General features: G+C 36.9%; 2 protein-coding genes across 2 annotated transcripts in view; one reads left to right on the top strand and one right to left on the bottom strand.

Annotated features, from left to right (window-relative positions):
• INTS7 (integrator complex subunit 7) overlaps positions 1 to 13,393 on the bottom strand; it is a 74,073-nt gene extending 60,680 nt beyond the window's left edge. Inside the window, 1 exon segment of the mRNA XM_079107505.1 lies at positions 13,163 to 13,393. Within this exon segment, the coding sequence (XP_078963631.1) occupies positions 13,163 to 13,256 (94 nt within the window). The 5' untranslated portion in view covers positions 13,257 to 13,393.
• Positions 13,394 to 13,585: 192 nt separating this feature from the next.
• DTL (denticleless E3 ubiquitin protein ligase homolog) overlaps positions 13,586 to 24,091 on the top strand; it is a 41,762-nt gene continuing 31,256 nt past the window's right edge. The window contains exons 1-5 of the mRNA XM_079107131.1: positions 13,586 to 13,762; positions 18,401 to 18,526; positions 19,163 to 19,261; positions 20,199 to 20,260; positions 20,345 to 20,465. Of these exons, the coding sequence (XP_078963257.1) occupies positions 13,711 to 13,762; positions 18,401 to 18,526; positions 19,163 to 19,261; positions 20,199 to 20,260; positions 20,345 to 20,465 (460 nt within the window). The 5' untranslated portion in view covers positions 13,586 to 13,710. The remainder of the gene's footprint in view (positions 13,763 to 18,400; positions 18,527 to 19,162; positions 19,262 to 20,198; positions 20,261 to 20,344; positions 20,466 to 24,091) is intronic.

Below are 24,091 nucleotides of genomic sequence, written 5' to 3'. Positions count from 1 at the left end.
TAGGCATTAAGGAAATGAAACTTTAAAACAACAGCAAGATACCACTCTACACTTACTGGAGTGGCAAAAAAAAAAAAAAAAAAAATTAAAATTCAAAAACACACTGACAGGGCTGGGGATATAGCTCAGTTGGTAGAGTGCTCACCTTGCAAGCACAAGGCCCTGGGTTCAATCCCCAGCACCACAAAAAAAAAAAACAAAAAAACACTGACAATACTAAATGCTAATGAGGATATGGAACAACTGTAACAACTGTAACTCTTACACATTGCTGATGGTAGTGCAGAACTATATAGTTGTAAAACAATCTGACCCTCAGCCAATATATCAAATAATATTCAATGCCATTAGCAATTAGGGATACACAAATCAAAACTACACTGAGATTTTATCTCCAGTTAGAATGGTAGCCATCAAGAATACAAACAATACTGGGCTGGGGTTGTAGCTCAGTGGTAGAGCCCTTGCCTAACATGTGTGAGGCAGTAGGTTCAATTCTCAGCACCACATGTAAGCAAATAAATAAAGGTTCACCAACAACTGAAAAGGAATACTTTTACACTATTGGCGGGACTGTAAATTAGTAAAACTACTATGGAAATCAATATGGAGGTTCCTCAAAAGACTAAAAATGGAACTTCCATTTCATCCAGCTGTATCACTCCTTAGCATTTATCCTAAAGAATTAAAGTCAGCATACTATAGTAACACACACGATAGTCATACTACAGAACCAGCCTAGGTATCCATCAATGGTTGAATGAAAAAAGAATAAACAGCATATATACACAATGGAGTTTTACTCTGTCATAAAGAAAAATGAAATTATGGCATTTGCAGGAAAATGGATGTAACTTGAGAAGATTATGTTAAGCAAAATAAGTCGAACTCAGAAAGCCAATGATTGTATGTTTTCTTTCATATGTGAAAGCTACATAGGAAAAGGGAAAAAGTGATGGGGGGAAGTATCTCATGAAAATTGAAGGGAGATCAGTAGAGGGAGCAAGGAGAGGGAGGAGGAAAGGAAAAGGGTAAATACTGGGGAATGATACTGGTCGAATTATACTGTCATAATTGTGTTCATATGTAAATATGTAACAACAAATCCTACCATTATTTACAACTATAATGCACCAATTAAAAAAAAGGAAAACACTCTGCCCCTTTCTAAATAAAGGTAAACATATACTTACTATATACTCAGCAATCCTATTAGATATTTACCCATGTGAAATGAAAACATGTCCACACAAAGATCTGCAAACAAATATTCACAGCAGCTTTATTTATAATAACCCCAACTGGAAACAATCTCAATGTTCATCAACTGGTCAATAAATAAACAAGTAATAATATATCCATACAATGAATTACTACTCAGCAATAAAAAAAGGAACCAATTACTGAGTAATGCAACAATGTGGATAGATCTGTTAGGCATTTCTAGAATGATTCCAAACACATAGTTTGCTGAGTGACATATACTTCACTGGGATCACCACATGGAGTGCAATTCCCCCTTCCCATGAGAATGTTACAACATATCTTTTAAGAGGTATGACTGAGTCTCAGTTATGTGGTTAAAATAATGACATATCGAAGGTCAACTTGTGATTTCATAAGTTACAAAGTTTACTGTCATACAAAGATTTTTGTTGTTGCTGTTCACAATGTTTTAAAAGTGGGTGAATAACAAGGGCAAATCTCAGTAAACACACTCAACAGACAAGGGATGTTAACCACTAATGATCAAGTTCAGAGCTGGTGATTCATGAAATCATATCTTAAACATCTCTCTACCTTTCTCTCTCTCTCTCTCTCTCTTTTTGCTTTTATTGGTAAAACATATTCTTAACCACATAAAACAATCTCAAAATCATTATGTTGAGTGAAAAACGACAGACCCAAAAGATTACATATTTACTGTCTGATTCTATTTGAACAGTTTGACCAACACAGTGTTCCATAGTGAGTACATGTAGTTAACTACTAAATTAAAAAACACATATAAACCTAAGGTTTTGACAGTTTAGGCTGTGATGGAACTGTTCTCTGTCAACTAGTTTTCCAAAGACCAAGTGCTCAGGCTGCAGCAAGGCCACTCTGTCAGCTTTGGAGATAAATCCTCTCAAGCCAACATTGACACTACATGCTAGCATCCTGGATCTCCGCTGTGTTAGCCAAACCTCTCTGAAGAATCTCTTGTAGAAAGGCATGCCACAGGGCTAGGGGTATAGCTCATGGGTAGCATGCTTGCTCTGGGTTCCATTCCCAGCAACAACAAAAAAGAATGCCTCAAACTTCAATTATACTTCCCAATCATGGAGACCTGCTTTCATCCTAACTGAGCAACTGGACTTTAATACCTGGACTCAGATTAAAACTTACCACTTGAGTACTGTACTCCCTCACTGTGCTCACTTGTGAGACTTGTTCTTCTTATTCCCTCCCTTTTTAAACAATGTAAACAAGGGGGGAATCTCCTTGTATAGCAATAAATCCCATGATTCATGATATCATATTTTTTTTTCTTTCTTTTTTTTTTGGGTGCTGGGGATCGAACCCAGGGCCTTGTGCTTGCAAGGCAAGCACTCTACCAACTGAGCTATCTCCCCAGCCCCCATGATATCATATTTGGATCATCTCCATTTTACCACATAGAACAATATAAAAAATCTTTATGCTGAGTGAAAGCAGGTCCAAGACTACATACTTAACATTAATTCTATTGCTAGATAAACATTCTGAAAAGCCAAAAAGCTGTAGAAAGGAGATTAACTGTAAAAGGACACAGGGAAAGTTTTTTGGGGTGAAGAAAATGTTCCATGTCTTTACTATGGTCATGGTTTCATGACCGTATACACAGAGTGATTTTTATCATATACAAATTATACCTCAATAAACCTAATTTTCTGTTGCTGTTGTTTGGTACTAAGGATTGAACCCAGGGGGAACTTAATCACTGAGCCACATCCCCAGCCCTGTTTTGTATTTTATTTAGAGACAGGGTCTCATCGAGTTGCTTAGGACCTTGCTAAGTTGCTGTGGCTGGCTTTGAACTCGCAATTCTCCTGCCTCAGCCTCCCTGGCATTATAGCCATGCACCACCACACCCGGCAATAAACCTGATTTTAAAAAAGCAAAACACACATACACACACACGCGCACACACACTAAACCAACAAAAAAAAGTTAACATTCAATTCTTCAAAAAATTCACTATGGATACTTCGACATGAAGGATTTAATAGAAATGACTTCAATTTTTTTTTTTAAAGTATTCTACCATTCACAAAATGCTAATTGTATCTGTAAAAGGAATAAGCACCCAAGAATAAGCTCAGAACCCTTGATTATTGTTAGAAAACAACAAAGAGAATCTGAACACTTTTTCCTAATTGCCACAATGTTTTAATATAAAAGACATCCACAAAGTAGGTGCTCAGGCAATTTTTACAGTTTACAAATGAGTGATATAAATGCATTCATGTTAATTATTTGGTACCTGAAACATATTTTCATAGGAAAAAAAATAATGCAATCAACACTGATAGTACCCCTAATACTTAAAAACGTTTGTGAGAAAATTAATTCAGACTTCTAATTGAGATGCTTAGAACAGATCCTCCTTAACCTGCTACCTTCCCCCATATACACAAAAAAAGTGCCATTGAGTTCAGAGAAACTTCTTCCTACCACAGAGTGCCAAAGGGGCTGGTCTAAGTGGCTAGCAATGGCTCATGAAGCTTAAAGCCTTTTCTAAAGGCTTGACATGAAGAAGGGGTCAAGGGGCACACGAGGCAGTAAAAGGGAAAGGAAGAAAAAGAAGGAGCAAGACTGAGGATAGAGGTGAGGCTGTTCATAATACCCCCAAACTGAAAACAATCCAAATGTTTACCAATTGATGAATGAATAAACAAATTGCAATATGTCCATATAATGAAACTACTACTCAGTTAAAAAAAGAACCTATTACTGATTCATGCAACAACATGGATGGATCTGTACAGAGCTTTGAAATAATTCCAAATACATAGGCTTTGCTGGGACAAAAAGAGTGTAATCACGTTCTCCATGAGAATGTTACATCACACAGGATGTGGGGGATAAGAGAACAAATTGTGCTTACGTACATGTGCTGAAGAAGAGGGTTTTGACAACATCTACAGTAACTGGATTTCTTCCCTTCTTTTCTCACTGTCAGTAGTTGAATTAGATGCAAAGAATACAAACTTGTTGGTAAAGCAACAAGGGATATAAAAAAGATGAGGTAGAAAGCAGCCCATGTACAATAGGCTCCTCAACAACGTATGATCATATTGGACCATCTTTTGAACAACAGAACCACAGAGCATAATGTTTTCTTTGAAAAGGGTGATCTAAAATGTAACAAAGATAGTTTTGAATGTGGCCAGAGAAATGTTCCATTTTCTCTATTGTCATTTTATTTCTCTTAGATAAAGAAAGCAGGGCATGATGGCACAGGCCTATAATCCCAATTAGTTGGGGCTGAGGGAGGAGGATCACAAGTTTGAGGCTAACCTGGGTGACTTAGGGAGAACTTGTCTTAAACTAAAAACAGGGCTGGAGATGCAGCTCAGTGGTAGAGTGCTTGCCTAACATGTATAGGATTCTAAGTTCCTCTGGGTTCCATCCCTGGTACCCATCCACACAGAAGATAAAGAAGACCATCATTCTTCAGGGCCTTTAGTGTAAATGAACCAAAGAACAGTAAATCTCCTGCTTACTGTCTGATGTAACAGCCTTAGCAGAGATGAAATGCAAAGCCAGGCTAGCTATAGATGGACAGGAGCTAAGGTGAACAAAAAGGAAGAAGGGTTTTTGAAAGTCCTATTATTTAGCAACAATCCCAGGTAAGTGCAATATGGTGCCCATTTTGCTTGTTCTAGGACAGTTTCTACTCCAGATAAGCCAAACACTGGAAAATAGGAGTTTAGCACAATTGCATCCTGGTCTAAGAGAGATTATTAACTTTATTTTTATTGCTTGCTACAACAGACCCAAAAGAAGAATGTTCTGCTCACAGGACCATTAACCATAAGAATGCTGTTTAATACCAGAGAAAAGATTAAGGAGGGAGAACATGATTGCTATTTCTACATTTTATTTATTTTCCCAAGAAAACAGATCACTTTTTTTTTTCTTTTCAGAACCTGGAGTTAAATAGTGCTTAATTCACTGTAACATGTAGGTAGACTGGGGGAACTAAATAGACTGTTTGTAAATTAAATCATTCGTTCAAAATTCATTTGGGAGCACTAAAACCAGTTATAATTCTAAATTTATTTTACCAGACTAGGTTCAGCTCTGGTTCTGGATCAAAACCATTTGTGAAGCTTTTCAATAATACTTCTACTAGGGTTCCATTCCAAACCTATCAGATCTCTGCGGTGTGGGCCAAGGCATCGATCTACGTGCTTTGAAAAAGTAGGAACCTGGATCCTCAAGCTAAAGCATCACCACCTGATAACCTATTTGATTGTCCTGCCCACAATGATTATAGTGGAGTTAGAAAACTAGCAGACTGCTGAATCTGAACCTCACAGGTTTAATCTGACTATGTATGTGTTTAACTAAAGTTAAAATTAAGTGACATTCTGGGTAAGGTTTGAAAAGATCAGGCATTAGTTATTAAATATTTAAATATTACATATTTAATACTACTTCTAATTTATTAAAGGAGTTACTTCCCAAAAACATTAATCACAACTGGATTAAAAGATTAAAAGTATAGCGACATTGTTCATGTAAGTATACCACATTATAAGTTTACTAGAGATTTGCCTCTGGAATCTGAAAAAGCAGCAGCAGCAAAAGTTATTGAGGTAGGTCCAGATCCTGAAGTCAAAACAGAAGAGAAGTAGCTCTGAAAATGCAGAACACCTAGCTCCCAGATCTTCCTAGATTAGTTTCCAGGCTCCTGTTCTGCCCTAGGAAGGGTACAAGCACATATTTTTAAAGGTTCTAAACCCACTGTCAAGTTTTAAACATGAAATCTCACACAAAACCCGGATTTCTGGCTTTAACTTTTTTAACTTTAAAAAACTTTTAAAAAAGTTAAACCACCTGAAATCTCACTGAAGGTGGGAGTTGTCTTGACCAAAGAAACAGTACAGTATAGACCTGCAGTATTACAGGTCTGTGCTGAAAGCCAGTTTAGGTGTGACATCATTTATGATGGCAGCCACATACCCTATTATATGATTTTCTCCAGCTATTTTTTGCCGCCTTTGGACACTCATTAGTAAAAATGGAACCTTGGGTAAATATGTAAAGAACTAGTAAGGAAGTTAATGTAGCTAATCAGAGAGAATACAAAAATATATGCTGGTGAAAACAGGTATGGGGAAAAGTTAAAGGTAATATATTGAGGTCTGAATGAAAATAGAGAATGATCAAAATACCAGTTAAAGCCCCACCTGGTGGCACACTCCTGTAATATCAGCTACTTGGAAGGCTGAGGCAAGAGGATCCCAAGTTCAAGGGCCAATCTGGGCAGTATAGTGAGACTCTGACTCAAGGTAAAATTAAAAGGTTTGGGGATGTAGCCCAGTGGCAGAGTGCTTGCCTAGCATGTGTGAGGCCCTGGGTTTAATCCCCAGTACTGGGAAAAAACAAAGCAGTTATCATAGTAATGACGATGTATCCTAATTGCTTATTTGTGTCAGATGTTCTACTAAGCAGTTTACAAGTATTAATGTCTCACTAAAATCAAAGAAGCTGGGCACTATTATTTCCCTCTTTTTCAAGATGAAGAAACAGGCAAAAAACTTTCCTAAAAAAGAGCTAATAAATGGCTAAGATTCAAATCCTGGCAGTCTGGCTCTGGAGCTCATGGTACTAAACCATTATGCTAAAATACATCTCTAGCAAGCACCAGAAAGATGGAAACTAAAATTAAAAAAATAGGACATTTGAATTAGTGATTCCAGAGTGGCAGAATTCTGAGGGATGATAAATTCCAGGGAATTAAGGAAGAATAACAAATTATGGTGAACTTGGAGTTCTGATCAAGTTTCAAACAGCACAAATTTCTAGGTAGTATGTATCAGTAGCTCTTAGGTGCAAGTTGCACAGAAGTTAACTTATAAGTAGAAAATGGGTTTATTTCAAGACTAATAAACAAAAATTAAGGCTAAATTTCTAAGAACACCAATACCACACTGACAAAGTGATTAGACAAGGACACCTAGCACTGCTAGGAAACACCAGATGCTACAATTAGCTTTGCTGTCATTCAGGAATATTACAGACATTACTACTATTACTGTACACTAAGAATACTGTAGTCCCTCTTGCTGCCAGGACAGGGACCTGTGAGTATACTCTTCAACTCTTATTGTATAACTCGCAAATCAGAGCTTGATGGAGGCGTCTCCAATTGGCAGAGGCTAGGTCAGACACTGCACTCTTTCAAGGGTCAAGCAGGAAGACAGTTTTTGCTTCCACCTTGGTGAGACAGGGCTCATGATGTGGAACACTCCTCAAGCACAGGAATGGTCAAAAGATGCTAAGCAATCACTAACATGATTAACATCTACTGCATAGAGTACCACTAATGAACCATTACCAATAAAGAACATTTCAGGAGGGTCTGTAACATATAGTTGCTTTACCTAAGAGATGATGATGATGATTCAAAATAACCACAACACATACACATCTTAAGATAATTCATTAAAAAACACAAAGGTGTTTGTGTTAGGGAGGAGGCAGAAATACAAACACAAGTATGTACCACACATGTAAGGGAGCTTGACAATCCACAACTTAATAAATAGATAATGGCAGAGCCTTAATTTACATTTAAAAAGCATAAACAAATGAAATGATGTCAACTCAACTAATGATGTTTATTAATAAGCATTCTTTCCCAATTTTTCAAAAATTGTTAAGTGTACATGGTAAGATGTGTGCAATACAGTGCAACAGGTGTATAACAATGATTTAGAATCCTAAACAAATTTTAGTTTATGAATACCACTCGTAGGAATATTTAAAAACTCACTCTGTCAACTACAAGACAGCAGATGTTGACATACATAAAAGTGAGTCTATGAGTTTTAGTAAAAACTAAAGAAAGGCCTTGGATTTCTGATTAGTTCATAGCCCATTCAAGGGAGCACAAACCAGGTTTGAGAATAGTTCCTAATGCTGGTTTTTATGCAGCTTTGACTTGCTAAGAGTCTGCACTTAATTCTACATGATTTTATAGGTCCACTTACCTATACTGTCAGACTAAAATTAGTATGGTAGTAGAGATTCTCAAGAATCACATGTCCACTTCTGAATCTATCAGTTATGGCATGGAATTAGTCACCTGGTACAAACCCAACAACCTGGTCATTCTCTTCAGGAGGGGTTATGGAGAAAAGTACAAAAAGGTCTCATCTTTATTCACCATAATCCTAATCGAATCTGTGTTAATTTGGACAGTATAATAGCAATCTGTGGTCTTTTCCACATTGACTTCCAATATTTTGGAACATGGGTGAGATGATGGCATCTAAGGGGGAAATCAGAGTATAGAGATAGTTGTCCCAATTCGTATCACTTCTCCATCTCATAATTAAATTTTTCATTAAGCAGAGCACCACACTTTTTACACAGCTTTAAATTCATCAGCACCTCACCAGTACCCCACCCTCTGCGAACCAGCTTCAAGAAAGGGAATGAGACTCACTACCCTCTCCCTATTGCTTTCACCTCATCCAGGCTGAGTGGTGTCATTTAACAGCGACTCCTCATTGGGTGCAGTGGTACTCACCTGTAATCCCACAGGTTGGGAGGCTGAGGCAGAAGGATTACAAGTTCAAAGCCAGCCTCAACAACTTAGTAAGGTCCTGTCTCAAAATAAAAAAAAATTAAAAGTGGGGGGCTGGGAATGTGACTCAGTGGAAAAAGCACCACTTAGCCTTAACACTGGTTCAATCCCAAGTACCAAAAAGAAAAAAAAACAAGAACAAAAAAAGAAAAAAAAAAAAAAAAAAGTGACCCCTTGTCCCCCAGGGTGGAATTGATCTTGCATAATCGTCCCAAATCATGGGGAAAACTTCCCATCAGCTGATCTAAAAATGCTTACTAACTAATGAAGTTACATTAGTGAAAAATTACACTAATTAATTTATGTGAGATACATCCTTTATAATCCTTATGTGTAGTATGATATTCTATATTATGAAATGTGTCAAAAAACATAAGTTGTACTTGATCATGATACAAGTATCAATCACAGAAGCTCAGTAAGTATGGCTATCACTTTTATCTTTCAATGTCTCCCCACCGCACTTGGTATAAAATTCCAATTTCTTGTCCTATTCAATAAGGTAGTACTTAAAATAGCCCTCTGTCTCTTCACATTTGACTGTGAAGTCCTTAAAGCAGTCTTGTTCACTAACATGGCCTTAAGATTAAGTATAGTGCTCAGCACAATGCAGGTGGTCAGTAAATACTTTTTGAATGAATAAATGGCTATCATATAAATGATTCTTTTTCTGTTTTACCAACTACACCCTGAATGAATTGAGTCATCTTCCAAATAACATCTATCCATTCCTACAGAGATCAGAAACAACTTGTTACTCTCATCAAAGGTTCATAACAAAGTGCAACAAGTTATAAATATATAACAAGCTTGCTTGCTTACTTCCTTTTTTGCAGCACTAGGGACTAAACCCAGGGTATCAAGCATGCTATATAAGCACTCTATAACTGAGCTATATCCCCAGGCCTTTTATTTTTTATTTGGAGACAGGGTCTGGCTAAGTTGCCTAGGCTGGCCCTGAACTTGTGATTCTACTGCCTCAGCCTCCTGGGTAGCTGGGATTACAGGCGTGCACCACCACATCCAGCCTATAACAGGTTTTCAATAGCAGCATTTCTCAAGTTTTGTTTCTAAGTACACCAGTGCCACAAAATATTTCTTTAAAAAGGAAGTTCAAGAGTTCTTTCATATGTCTTAAGTCCTATCAATATTTCTACTTGGATATTTAAACAACATTATCTTAAATTTACCATGTACCAAACTGATGATTTTTACCCTCTGTGGCATTCATCCTTCTAACAGCTCAAATCAAAAGCCTCTTCTTGGTTACTTTTTTTTTTCTTTTTAAGTTGTATACGGACACAGTGCCTTTATTTATTTTTATGTGGTGCTGAGGATCGAACCCTGTGCCCCACACGTGCTAGGCAAGTACTCTACCACTGAGCTACAACTCCAGCCCCGCTTGGCTACTCATTCTTAAATCCTTATCCAATCCATTAGCTAACAGTGTTGGCTCAAATCCCAAAATACATCCAGAATCTCAGCACTCCATACAACTTACTGTCACCATCCTGGTCTAAGACACTTTTCTTTTCCTTCAATTATTACAATGCCTCCTCACCTGTCTCCCAACTTCTGTCCATAGTTTATTCTCAACCTGTAGCCATACTGATCCTTTCCAAAGCTAAGTCAGATTATGCCATGCATCTGTTAAAAATTCTCCATGGTTTTCTGACTCACTTAAAATTAAAGCTAGTCTTTTCAATAGTTTGTATTGCCTCACATGAACTGAATTAGCCTCTGGTTCTTTCTACCCTATCCCTATGCTATAGTATGCAAAGCAGGCTTGTGCCTCCTAGCCTTTGCACATGTTCCTTCACTTGATTGAAGAGTTCTTTCTTCACTACCCTTTATAAAATAGCAAACCAACTCCAACCCCATACTAGTTTTCTTCGGCCCCCTTCACTTGTTTCATTTTCCTTTATAATAAACCTACTGTCATAAAATATCCTCACTGTATTTGTTTACAGTGCATTTCCTCAATCTAAAACATAAGCTATATGAAATCAGGAGTTTTGTTTTATTAACTGCTGTATCCCCAGCATGAAGCCTCATCAAATGTTATGTGTGTGAGGGTAGGGGTTGTAATAGAAAGGACTCCTATTACAATATTTCAGAAATAGTATTCCTTGGAGAACACTCTGGGAAATCCCTTGTCTAGAACTTCTGAAACTAGATGAAAGCTGGAACTACAGTCTTTTGATCCCATGATCACAAACAGTCAACACTTTAACAGGTAAAAAATGAAATGACTCAATATTTGAAACACTAAATTACAAATATTCTAATGAAACTGGTTATTTCTATAACCTAATTTCCTAGCAGCTTTATTAAAAGGTACAGGAAAGGTAAAGTGAAAAAGAACAAGAGTTTTGGTTTTTCTTTTATAAAAATTATCTTTTTGAATTTGAGACTCAACTGTGAAATACCCAGGGCACTGCTGGGAGGACTAAACATGATCACTCACTCTGTGTTTAGCACTGCCTGGTTTAGAGTTCAGCACTCAGTAACCATGCATTTACATCTTACACATATGAAGTGTTTCTTTTTTTACATATTTTATTGGTGTATTATAGTTGTATGTAATGGTGGGATCTGTTGTTACATATTCATACTTGTACACAATATAATTTGAACAATATCACTCCCCAGTATTTTCCCTTTCCTTCTACTCTACAGATTCCTCTTCAATTTTCACAAGATTCCCAACTTCACCTTTTTCTCCCTTTTTCCTCTCTAGCTTCGACAAGAAAGAAAAGAAATGACCCTTGATCTTCTAAGTTTGGCTTATTTTGATTAATATAATGTTCTTAAGTTCCATCCATTTGCTTGCAAATGACATAATTTCATTTTTCTTTATGGCTGAATAAAACTCCATTGTGTATATATACCACATTTTTTTTATCTAGTTATCCACTGGATAGACACCTAGGCTGGTTCACAGATATGAAGTATTTCTATTTCAACTTTTCTTTAAGAAAAAATTGTACTGATTTTTTTTTTAATTACAACTGCAAACTTATAGGAATTAAATAATTCCCAATTTTTCTTTTTTTTTTTCAGTGTCTCATCCTGACTTCTATTTGACAACCACTATCCTATTATTGGCATGGAGAAGCCCAGCTAAACCAAAGTGACAGAAAATGTCTTTGGAGAAGAAAAGATTACATAATACTTTTAAAACGCAATTAATAAAACTTTTTATTTTAGGAGGAAAAAACCTATAGGTTTGCTAAGAAAAGAAAAGCTCAACCTCTTTAGAAGGATGGGGTAGCACAGACATTGTGGCTGCTAAAGGAATATCCCAATGGGGTATTGTGACATTTTTATGTCAATCAAAAGGAGTTAAAATGCTTTTTTAAAAGTCTGAGAAACTCTTACCTAGACTAAACCTCTACAAATGTTAACAGGTTAAAACAAAAAAGTCCACAAAAACTCAATAGGCAAGTTAAAGAGCTAAGTAAAGTAGCTCAATGACAGATCCAGTTCAGTTCATTAAAAATTGGCGATAATTAATCAAGAATTAAGTGTATACTAGTTGTTTCCCCTATACAATAAAAATCCCTTCAGTATACTGAAACAAAGGTGTCATATTCATACTTGATTCTTTACTAATATCCGCCATCCTTGCCTCACATACTCATATCTAGAAAGGAAGGCATGTCTCTTCAGCATTTAATAAATTCATCTTTTGCATACCATTTTATCATTTAATATTTACAACATCATTGCCAGTTCAGTAGTACTGCACCCATTTTGAAGACGATAAACTGGGGTAGGTGAAACTGGGTGACTTGGCCATGATCACAGAATTGGAATTCAACTCAGTCTAAACCCAAAGCTCCCTCTACCACACCAAGCACCTCCGGTAAGGAAAGAGAACTCTTGGAACTTGTCTGCAGTGAAGGTGCAGGGACCATGCTTTTCGGATGGTCCCGGCCGTAATAAAACCTGTGCTATAATCCGAAGGTTACAAATAGTTCAGCAACTAAAGGTACGAAAAAATAATTTCACAATTTTAACTTAGTGTTTTTAGAAACCAGCCACTCTCATTGTGTGGAAAATCTGGGAACTGTGCTCTCACGTGGTCAAAAGAGGCCCTCACCAAAGTTCCCTACTTGTTTAGATGGTGCAAGGCCAATCCCGCAATTCTGCAATTTTCCCGCAATCTCCCGAAGCAGCCCAAACCCTAGCCCCTGCAAAAGCACCAGCGCTCCCCGCCCAGCAAAACTATGCGCATGCGCTTTCCCTGTCTCTCCGGAAGCTACCACCACAGGGTGGCGCCACTTCCCCCGCTCATCCCGCTCTTTCGAATACCTTTGTCCAATTCCATAAGAGCAGAGTTAGCATCCAGTTCCTGTTCGCCATAGCCGGCATCTGCCAGAAAAGACTTAGTTGAGTTTGACGCCATGACCCGAATAGTTACTCGACTAGCCTAATCAGAAAGATTGCAAACTCTGCCACAGCACCGCCATCTTCTCCCGCCGCCTTCTCGCGGATTTTCCCTCCGCGCTCTGTCAAGTCGTGTTACGCATGCGCCCTGCTCACCCCGCGGTTCGCCGGCGCCTCTGCGGGCCCCCCGCGCAGGCGCTCAGGGAGCTCCTGAACTCTAGGTTCCCGCGGCTGGGAGAAAAGGAGGCGGGGATTCGAAGGGGGAAGTGACTCTGAGGCGCCCGGACGCTGCGCCGGGAGCCAATCAGAGAGCGTGACGTCAGTTTGGCGCGGAGTTTGGCGGCCGGGGCTTACAGTGGCGGGAGTTGGAGGCATTAACGGGTGGTGGTTTGAGGGGCCCAAGTTGCGATTTCTGGTGAACTCGAGGGCATTTTCACGGCTTTTTCCTCAGCTGAGTCGTTCCTCTGGTCCAGATGCTCTTCAATTCGGTGCTCCGCCAGCCCCAGCTTGGCGTCCTGAGAAATGGTGAGTAACGGTCTTAACCGCTGCTCGTTGCGGGCGGGATTCACCGCCCCCGAAACACTCCACCTCGATCTGGGCCGACTCCAGTGGAGATTCCCAGCCTCCGAGTTCTCCAGGGCCAGAGTGGATGAGTGTTAGGGAGAAATAGCGAAAGAAAGTTGTACTTTGTTTCCCTCCGGACACTTTTAATCGCAATCGGGCTTTTGGGATGGTAGTGTAGGCCGAAGGAAGGAAGGACGTTGAGTTAGCGGGGCTCCGCGGCCCCTCGCTGCTTACGTCAATATCGCGCGTTAACTAGAAAACGCATGCATTTGTGTGTGTGCTTCGGGGGCGGGGGACGTGCTCCCCGCCGCCGCGGGAGATCGTCGCCTGGCTTTGGTTGGTTTGTTGTAGAACCTTAGCCATCCCTGCTCTTTGCTGCTAACAGTCCAGCGTCCATGATCCGCCGTTAAGGAACTCCGTCGAGCAGAGAGGGCCGGACGTCTGCTGGCCGCACGGTCACGGTCGGGTTCTCCCACCATTACTACCTGGCCGTGCACGTTCCCAGCTGTAGAGTGGACGATGCCCATAACCGCATCCCCCAGAGACCACGGCTAATAGAGTGGCGTGCGCTAATCCAGATTTTTTTTCAATGCCAGAGCCGAGAGCCAAACACGGGATCTAAATATTTTGTTCTTCCGTGCGCGGTGGGAGTTGGACTCATGCTCGTATTAGTACGTAGAAGTCCAGCTTGATTCTGCAGATTGAGGCTTAAGTTAGAGCCCTGGCAACAAGAGGCTTGAGCTTAGGTTTGGGTGCCATCCACGTAAATCTTTCCGATAAAGGTGTTGATTATACTGACCAAAGGGACAGGAATGAAATCTCACTCATTTAAAGATCTGGTCTGTCCAGAGGTCCTCCTTCCCCTTTAAAACCACGTGGAAAGCGAAAAGAAAAGAATCTTAGAAGGGAACTTTTATACTTAAGAAGTAGGTCTAGGAAAAGGATGTTGAAACTGCGACTGAAATAGTCTTTCAACTTCGTGCTTCCAATCTAAAACTTTATACCATCCTTATGTACCTCCGTCTTAGATAATACTTGTAATTCCACTCTAAATGCTTCTCTTTCTGTCTCTCCTAGGACCTTGCTTAAATAACTTCTGTCCTCTGTGTAGTCCTCTGTGCCATGTAGTCCTCAGTACATTGGTTAAGAACTGTCTTTGGACTTGAACTGCTTACTATTTGTGTAACTTGGGGAAAGCTATTCAGCCTGTTTTGTGACACATTTTCTCCTAATTCTCCAGTCTACCGTGTCTACTTTTTCTCCCTTTTCCTCTTCACAAATATTCGTTGTTATTTGTCAGGCACTGAAATTTATTATATGCTACCCACTGAAATTTGTATATTTCATGTTGGCATGCCACCCTTTTCCCTTTTCTTCTCCCTACTCCCATGTATGATTACAGTCACAAATGGGGCTTCTTCCACTACTACCTACAACCTTCCATTTCCTGTGTTTTAGATTTATTTCTATAAAAATTATGTAGGTTCATCTTCACCAGTTGGTCAGTCCCACAAACATCTCATATTCAAATGCCCAAAACTGATCACTTTTCCCCCAAACCTACTATATTTCTTGTTTTAGGGAGTGGCCCTATTATTTTAAACCAGTATTCCTACCAGAAACCTGAGAGTCATTTAAAGATCCTCATCTTCCTCACCATATCCTTTAAAATCTCTTGAATCCAATATCTTCTCTTCATTCCCACCGTTTTCTGCCTCTTTATCATACTCAGGGTCTCCTCTACCATTTTATTTCCTAGCCTGGGCTCTAATAACCTTGTCTAAACTATAAAAGAAGTCTCCTAAATGACCTCTTAGTTTTCTCTTCAGTATGTTCTCCACGTTGCTACCTGTAATCTTTAAAAATGGAAATCTGATTACTTCTGGATATTTTTAAATCAGTATCTAAAAGTTTTTGTTATCAGTTTAAACATGCAAAGAATATTTCTGTCTATAATATGAACATTGACATCTTAAAGTAAAAATGCTATATCACTGTTTTAAAGTGTAAGAGAATATGAGTACTAAAGTGATCTGACAATCACAACATCTATTTTTAAAAATATGAACAAAGTAATTGTTAGACATTCTGCATAGTTACTTTTTCCTCTGGAGCTTATTTTCATTTTATTTCTCCCACAGAATTTATCCTAATGTAATTTAATTGTATGCTTGAAAAGTTTTTAGTGATCCCCTTATCATACTTCTCTGTGTCAAAAAAAAGAAAAAAAAGTAAGTTGATGTTTTCTGTGCTCATGGAACTCCAACTGCTGAAAGTCTCTTGGACTGCATTGTCATCATAGTAGTGTGCAATTGATAGAAACAATATAAAGAACTGATTTTCATAAATAATATCAAGCAAAAAAGTCAAATTTTGTTGAATGTACATTTTATTAAAGGAATTATCTGATTGTCTTTTTGATTGGGACCCCAGCGGGAAAAATTGTATTTATTTAAAAATATTTAATGGACACCCAGAAGCTTTTATACTTCATGTCAATGCAAGGTTTAAGGTTGGGGCTCGAATGCCTTTCTTTTGGAAAAATGAATGAAGTTACAGGGGAAAAGGAGCACCTCAACCTTCTCAGGCAGATGAGTTTTAGAAATGCAGAGAGAGAATCTGGAAACTAATTCTCTGAAAATTCTCATGTCCTTGTATGCTCTTTGGGAAATCTGCATGGAACCTTAAGGCCCTAAGCTATATGTTGAGGAAATAATAGTCTTTTCCAAATGAGTGTTGTGGGGCATTACAGGTTCATATTCATAGCACAATAAAGATCCAAAAGTAGTTGAAAGGGGCTTAACAATGAAGTGTGTGTTGTAGGGAATTAAAAGGAGTAGACAGGACCCCCCCCCCCCCCAGTTAAGTCACTTTAGACTATTCATCTGTTTCATATTAGTTGTAGGCAATGAGTCAAAGTTAAGGAGTCACTGAACACTTAAAAAATTTAAGTTTTCTAAACATATTATCTTTACCTCTAATTGTTCAAGATTCTTTTTTTGATTTTTTTGTATTGCATTCATTAGACAGTTTTTAAATCCCACACCACATGTGTAGATTTACATATTCTGAGAACAGAGGTCTTGTTTTTACATTTATTCTGTCAGAAAGAAATTTGTGAACTCAACATACATGATTATTGCATCATTCTTTTAGTAGTCTTTAGCAACTTGTTTACAGTGAAATTATAGGGTAATGCCACTCAGGAATAATTATTAAATCTGAATTAAATTTCTTTGCCTTCTTTTTACTAATTTTTTTCAGATTATCTCTGACTATCTAGATTTGTTTGAGATTCTTTCAGGCTAAAATGTCTTGTAAAACAGTACTTTTGATGAAAAGTAAGAATTGAAAGTAGCCTAAAATGTGAATTTGTTAATTATTTAGACAAAACTCAAGAAATTGTGAACTCATTGTTTCTTCAGATGCTTCATGAACAACTTGTTTTCAGCAATTATTTGTTGGATGAATGTTTCTTTCACAGGTTGAGCATCCTTAATCCAAAAATCTAAACTCGGAAATGCACTAAAATTTAAAGTTTTTGAGTATAAATATGATGCTTAAATAGTTTCAGGTTTCTCATTTTCAGATAAGGGAAGTTCAAATGGCAAAATCTCTACAAATATTCCCAAATCTAAAAATCTCTGAAATCTGAAACATTCTTGGTCCCAAGCATTTTAGATAAGGAGTACTCAACCTGTGTATATTTAACATGTGTTGACCTACATGTTAATATTACAAAAACAAGATTGTTTACTATTTAGGACCTCCATGCACATTAGGTCTCTGACCTAACAGAGTAACTTTCCTTCCACCCTGAATTTCTTGCTCTTTGTACTAAATACAATGAAAATTTGCTCATCTTTCAAGATCTTCTCTAAAGGCTTTTCTAACCCCACTACTAACCAGGGATAACTGAATATCCTCTAGGGGTAGGTACATAGTGTAATACTTTCCTTTAAAATTGCTCTTAAATACTTGAAGATATCATGGCTTGTTTCTGTTAATATTTTAGAATCCTAGAATTTCAAGCACTATAAGGAGAAAGGAATTAAAACTACTTAGTAAGTGAATATGTTACTGGCTATAATGGGCACATCAACGTGTTATTTAACTTTTTGAGCACACATCTATATAGATATATAGATATATACATTATGGTTGCTAGTAACTTGAGAGCTTTGTAGTAATGTTGATTTAGAGACTTCAAAAACAGTAAAATTTTCATCGAAGGGAATTAGCTGTTTTAATGGTAATGCTTTAATGGTTTGAGGCATTTAAATTTTGTGGTTGTCTCTGTTGGGAAGGGGGGCAAGAACTTTTTAATATACAAAGGCCGCTTGTTCCATCTAATCTTAATGTACCATTAAAGATGGTAAGCCCAAAGCTTTACCTGGCCAGAAATTGGGAGTGCACTTTGACTTCTGAGGATGTCTTAAGAAAATATTAGAAAGTAGGTATTCTGGAACACCAAGTGTAGTGAATGGATCTATGTTAAATATATAAGGCTTTTTAAGAACAAACATTTATCTCTGCATTTGTTAAAAGTAGTAAAATGTATGTTATACTGGAGTTCTACAAGGAATTTTCTTGTTTTAGGGTGGTCTTCACACTACCCTCTACAGTCCCTTCTAACTGGTTATCAATGCAGCTGTCATGATGAACACACTTCTTATGGAGAAACAGGAGTCCCAGTTCCTCCTTTTGGATGTACCTTCTCTTCTGGTAAGAGAATTACTATCTAGACTAAGCTTGGACAGAAATAATATATTTCCTGCCTAGAGGGAAAATACATTGGAACTTTTCCCCTTCAAAGAAAAGTAAGTTAGGTACATGTTAGAATTTTCCAAAAGCTAGTCTCTTCTGATTTATGAAATACTATATGTAATAAGCATAACTGCATAAATTCTGATTTATGAAAGATTTCTATATAATTAGCATAATTATATAATTCTTCTAAAACATAGAACTTTTAAGGGTTGCAAAGGTTTAACCACCATGGAAGTGATTTTACCCAGTAGAGGCCTCTTTTGATCTATTGAATATGTATCTTTCTGTGATTCATTGGAGAATATATACAAGGAATAGGAGTACTTGTTCCCACTCTTAGTAGAGTAAAAGGAGAGATAAGAGGTTGTGAAAACAAAATTTAAAACTAATAGACTCAGTCTGCTGGTGGCCTATATCATTTTATTGCCTTTATTTGCCTTTAGGCAGTACTCTTGTTTATTACTGCTCTTGAGTTAGCCCTTCTGTAAGTAAGGGATTATCTAAAGATAATTTTAGTGGTTTGAGGCATTTAATACCTTTATACACACTTGTTTTTTGTGTTAATCTTTTTGTACTCTATTTCTTATTTAGCTCCCAATATGGAACATATATTAGCAGTTGCCAATGAGGAAGGCTTTGTTAGATTATATAACACAGAATCACAAACTAGCAGAAAGAAGTGCTTCAAAGGTAAGCCTAGGTCTATAATTTTTGTTTTAACATTATTTTTAATTAATAAAACTTCAAGTAAATTGCTGCTGGACTATATTCCCAATTATATTAATTTCTCATTATGTTAATGTGGGGACCAGGATGAAAGTAAACAGACTATCATTGACAATAACAGTTAACTATGGCAAGACCTTTACAGAAGTTAAGAAAAAATACATCTTAAAGTCAAAAATAGTTAATTTTTAAAAAGTTAAATCTTTGAACAATGTGGTTTAACAATGCTTTAAAAATTGAGTATTTTCCGTGTATAAAGTTCCTCTGACCTTAAAAACTTAATACTTTGGAACCAGTAAGTGTAGTGTTGAAATAACTAAAATAAAACAAAAGATTATGAATAATAGAAATACATAAGCAGGCCAGGAAATTTTTCATGAAGAATGGGACATTGGGGTTGAACTGTGATATTTAGACTAGTGGAAATGGAGGAGTGCACTACAGGTGGAGGAAAAAGCAAAGTCTTAGAGATGGGAAAGCCCAGGACATAAAAAGGAAAATAGGAGGTGATCCAGTTGGGCTGGAATAAGATGTATGGAGAACAGTAAGAGAGAAGCTTTTCAACAGATAGAAGCCAAAGCATGCAAGACCTAGAATGTCAAAGTGAACTCTACTTCATTCAGAGAGTATTGTGAAGATTTTTGAACTACAGTGTGTTTCAGAGACTATTATTAGCCAACTAATTGGAAAGAAATTGGACATCAGATTGTTGTTCTTATGTGTGATAATGAAGGGAATGTGTAATGTCTGTGAGTCCACAAGTTCTTTTTGGCCCATGGACCATAGGGTACTGACCATTGATCTTTCACTATAGTTTTCAGGGTATTTAAACTACTATTGCTATGGCTACCATAGAACACAGGCTATACATTTCACATTTACCATTTTTTTTTTCATTTAGAATGGATGGCTCACTGGAATGCTGTCTTTGACCTTGCCTGGGTTCCTGGTGAATTTAAACTTGTAAGTGACCTTTCATTTCATTGGGATCTGTCCTTGAAATTTTGGTAAAGGTGTCTTGTTAAATTGTGCTGTTATTTTTGAAAGGTTACAGCAGCAGGTGATCAAACAGCCAAATTTTGGGACGTAAAAGCTGGTGAGCTGATTGGAACGTGCAAAGGTCATCAGTGCAGCCTCAAGTCAGTTGCCTTTTCCAAGTTTGAGAAAGGTAAATTTTACTTATTCTTTTGTCTCCTTAACCTTCTTTGTGGTGGGGAAATAAGAAGTTGTAATTTTCTGTCCTTGCCCTTATCAAAGTTGTTACTTTACCTACTTAGATAATTTTTATTCTAATATGATTGAAAACCTTAATGAAATAAATTGGTTTTAGGCCCAGTCTTAATGGTTGTTATCTCCAGCTTGTCCATGAAATTCAATTTACAGATAAAGTAAAAATTAATGAACAGTCAAAAAACTTGTGCTTAACTTTGTCCATTGATGTCAAAACTTTATATGGGGTACTCATTAACTCCACTTGTAAAATTTAAATGGAGTATGAGGATGGGGTGAAAATCCTGACAAACTGGACATGAATTTCTACCTAAAAATTTACCATGTAACTAGTTTAAATGACCCAGTTTCCTACTATGTTTTCAACTAGTATTTATGCAAAATTGATTTTCCTCTGTTTATCTTACTGTTCTAATAGAGAAGTAAGATTCGAAGAGTGATATAATGTTGAACAGAACTATAGCAGCTAAGGAAAAATTTAGCAGGGATGTCAGAATAAGTTTTTTATTTCTAGATTTTCTTTTTTTTTCCCCTCCATTTGTTTCTCACTAACGTTTTTTTACAAATAGACCAACAAACATTTACCTCAAAGAAGTATCTGAGTTAATTTGATTTTTCTCAACATTATTGAGACAAACATTACATCATTCCTTTTAAAAAGGAATATTTTCATTTATTTACCTTTACACTTAGAGAGTTGTTGAGCTGGTTTGAACTTTTTTTTTTTAAAGTTGTAGCTGGACACAATACCTTTATTTTATTTATTTATTTTTATGTGTTACTGAGGATCAAACCCAGTGCCTCACACGTGCTAGGCAAGTGCTGTACCACCAAGCCACAACCCAAGCTGGTTTGAACTTTTAAGAGTCAATTTTAATCTGTGATTGCTGGAGACTAGAACTCTGAAAGGGAAATATATGGTATGGGTTTTGAGCTCTGCATAACTTTCAATTAACACATCTATCATATAAAGTTACATTTACCTGTATTCTAATTTACAACACTCTTGTGTTAGAGTTCACTTTGAGTTTATAAAAATATTTTAAGATCATGAAAATTTACCTAACTAAAGGGGAATTTCAAAACGGTAACACAATTTCTTTTGGCCCCTTCATTTAATTTTTAAAACTCTGCATGTGAATACATCTATGCCAATATGGTCTAGTAGAAAAAGCACTGAGTTAAGACATTGGGGCAAATGACTTTTATCATGTTTCCCAGTAGTCCATATGTGCCCTAGTGTAAATAATTCTAGCTGGAAACTGCTCCCAAGACCTCATGGTTTGGTGGTGAAACAATATTTTTTAGCCCCGTTCACCCTCTTAGCCATATTCCTTTCTACAGGCCACACTTTTGTAAATATACATAGAAGCCTTGTGTTTTATTCTAGATTTGACTTCTTTATAAATTCTTCAGTGAAGTTATTTTAATTTCTGTGGGCCTTAATTTCCTAACTTAGTAAAATTAATACCTAATTCTGTTTAACTCACAAAATAATTTCATACATAAAAATAAGGTGAAATTTAAAAAAAAATAAAAAGGGAGGACCAAATAAATGCTTAGTGAATTTTCTGTTGTTTTGTGTTTATGCAAGTTTCGTTCGTTTGTTTGCTTGTTTTTTGTTTGTGGTAGATATGACCATTGATCCAGTTTTTTCAGCCCTTTATGGGTAGAATAAAAATCCTAATTGGTTATAGTAATACTAATGAAATTTGACTTCCACAAATATTTGCCATGTAAAAGGCAGGAAAGTAGATAAATTTTTTGCGTGGCCAAAAGGAGAGTATTAGACCTTATAGTGGGAAATTAAAATTAGTTATAAATTTATTTCTATTTATTCTCCTACAAATTTTTCTTTATTTGTGCCTTCTTTCTCATTCTTTACTCTCCAGTTTAAGACCAATCCTTCCTCCTAGACCACTGGTTTTTAACTCTGCATATAAGTCCCCTACAGAGGTTTTTAAAAAAAATCATTTTAATACCACTTTCTGGGTATGCCAGGTATCTGGGTGTTTTTTTTTTTTTTTTTTTTTTTTTTTTAAGTTCTTCAAGGAATTTCAGTGTGTACTTAAGGTTGAGAAACATTTTTGATCTCCCACAAGACCTATGCTGTCACTTTTGTCACCATTGCCCTTGTATCTTAAAGTTCTCCCTTTTTGGCTGTTTCTCCTTAGGAAAGGCTCAAGCATGTCTGTGGATATCCCTGAAAACATCTTCCCCCTGTGTTCTCTTTTAGCTGTTACCCTTTCCTACCTATCTCCTCTAAGTTTCTTAAGAGTGAACAAAAAGCTGGACAAATATCTTCATCTTAATTTGGTACAGTCTGTTTTCCACATCAAACTTTCTCCCTGAAGTAACTTTTAACAATTATCTAAATGTCAGAGCCATGAAGCTTTCAGCCCTTTTCTTTTTCCTGGTTATTTATAAAATTTCATAAAAATTATTTTCTTCTTCAGAATCTATGATAACATTCTCTTCTAGTTCTCCTTCTGTCTTTTTGTTGAGTCCTTCATTTTTGCTTTTGTGTACTGTACGTTTTTACCTATTTTGAAGTGTTAGCATGGCCCAGAATATGATTTTTTTTTTTTTTTTTTTTTTTGGTACTGGGGATTAAACCTAGAGGCACTTTACCCCTAAGCCACATCCCCAGCCCTTTTTATTTTTTATTTTGAGATAGGATCTTGCCAAGTTGCTGAGGTTTGCCTTGAACTTGTGATCCTCCTGCCTGAAGAACATTTTCTTTTAGTGCATGTCTATTGGTAATAAATTACCTTCGTTTTTGTATATCTGAAAAATCTAGGGGGGAGAGAGGAAGAATAGAAGTTCAGTGGATTAAACAAAGGGAAATGGAGACAAGGCAGTGGGGGGAGGAATAGGAAAGACAGTGGAGTGAATCTGGCACAACTTTCCTATGTACATATATGAATGCACTACAATGAATCTCCACATCATGTACAAGAATGGGACCCAGTTAGAATAAGCTATGCTCCATGTTTGTATAAATATGTCAAAATATCATTCTTGAAGGCTATTTTTGTTGGATATAAAATTCTGGGTTAACATTTTTTTTTTTTTTTTTTTCATTATTTTCTACTATCTTCTTGAGTTTCCATTGAGAACTCTGGTTGTTCAAATCATTTCTCTACATATAATGTGTTGTTTCATTTGACTCAGGATTTCTGTCTTTGGTGTTCAGCAGTTTGTGATGTATCTAGTCATGGTTCCCTTCAAACACTGTTTGGGGCTTGCTCAGTTTTTTGGACTTGTGAATTTGTTTCACAAAGAGGCTCTAGTTACTCATACATTTGACCTTTTGAAATTGTCCCATGAGTATTTGATACTGTTCTTTTTTCTTCCACTTTTCTTAAATTTGAAATATAATTAACACACTGTTAGTCTGTTTTCTGTTGCTATAACAAAATATATGAGAATGGATATTTCATAAAGAATAGAGGTTTATTTGGGCTGGGGTTGTGGTTCAGTGGTAGAGCACTTGCCTTGCACATGCGAGGCACTGGGTTCAATCTTTAGCACCATATAAAAATAAACAATAAAGATATTTTG

Source organism: Sciurus vulgaris (assembly GCF_902686455.1).
Source record: "Sciurus vulgaris genome assembly, chromosome: 12".
Taxonomy (NCBI): Eukaryota; Metazoa; Chordata; class Mammalia; order Rodentia; family Sciuridae; genus Sciurus; species Sciurus vulgaris.
Note: the sequence above shows the minus strand (reverse complement) of the source record. Positions and strands in the feature narration are given on the sequence as shown.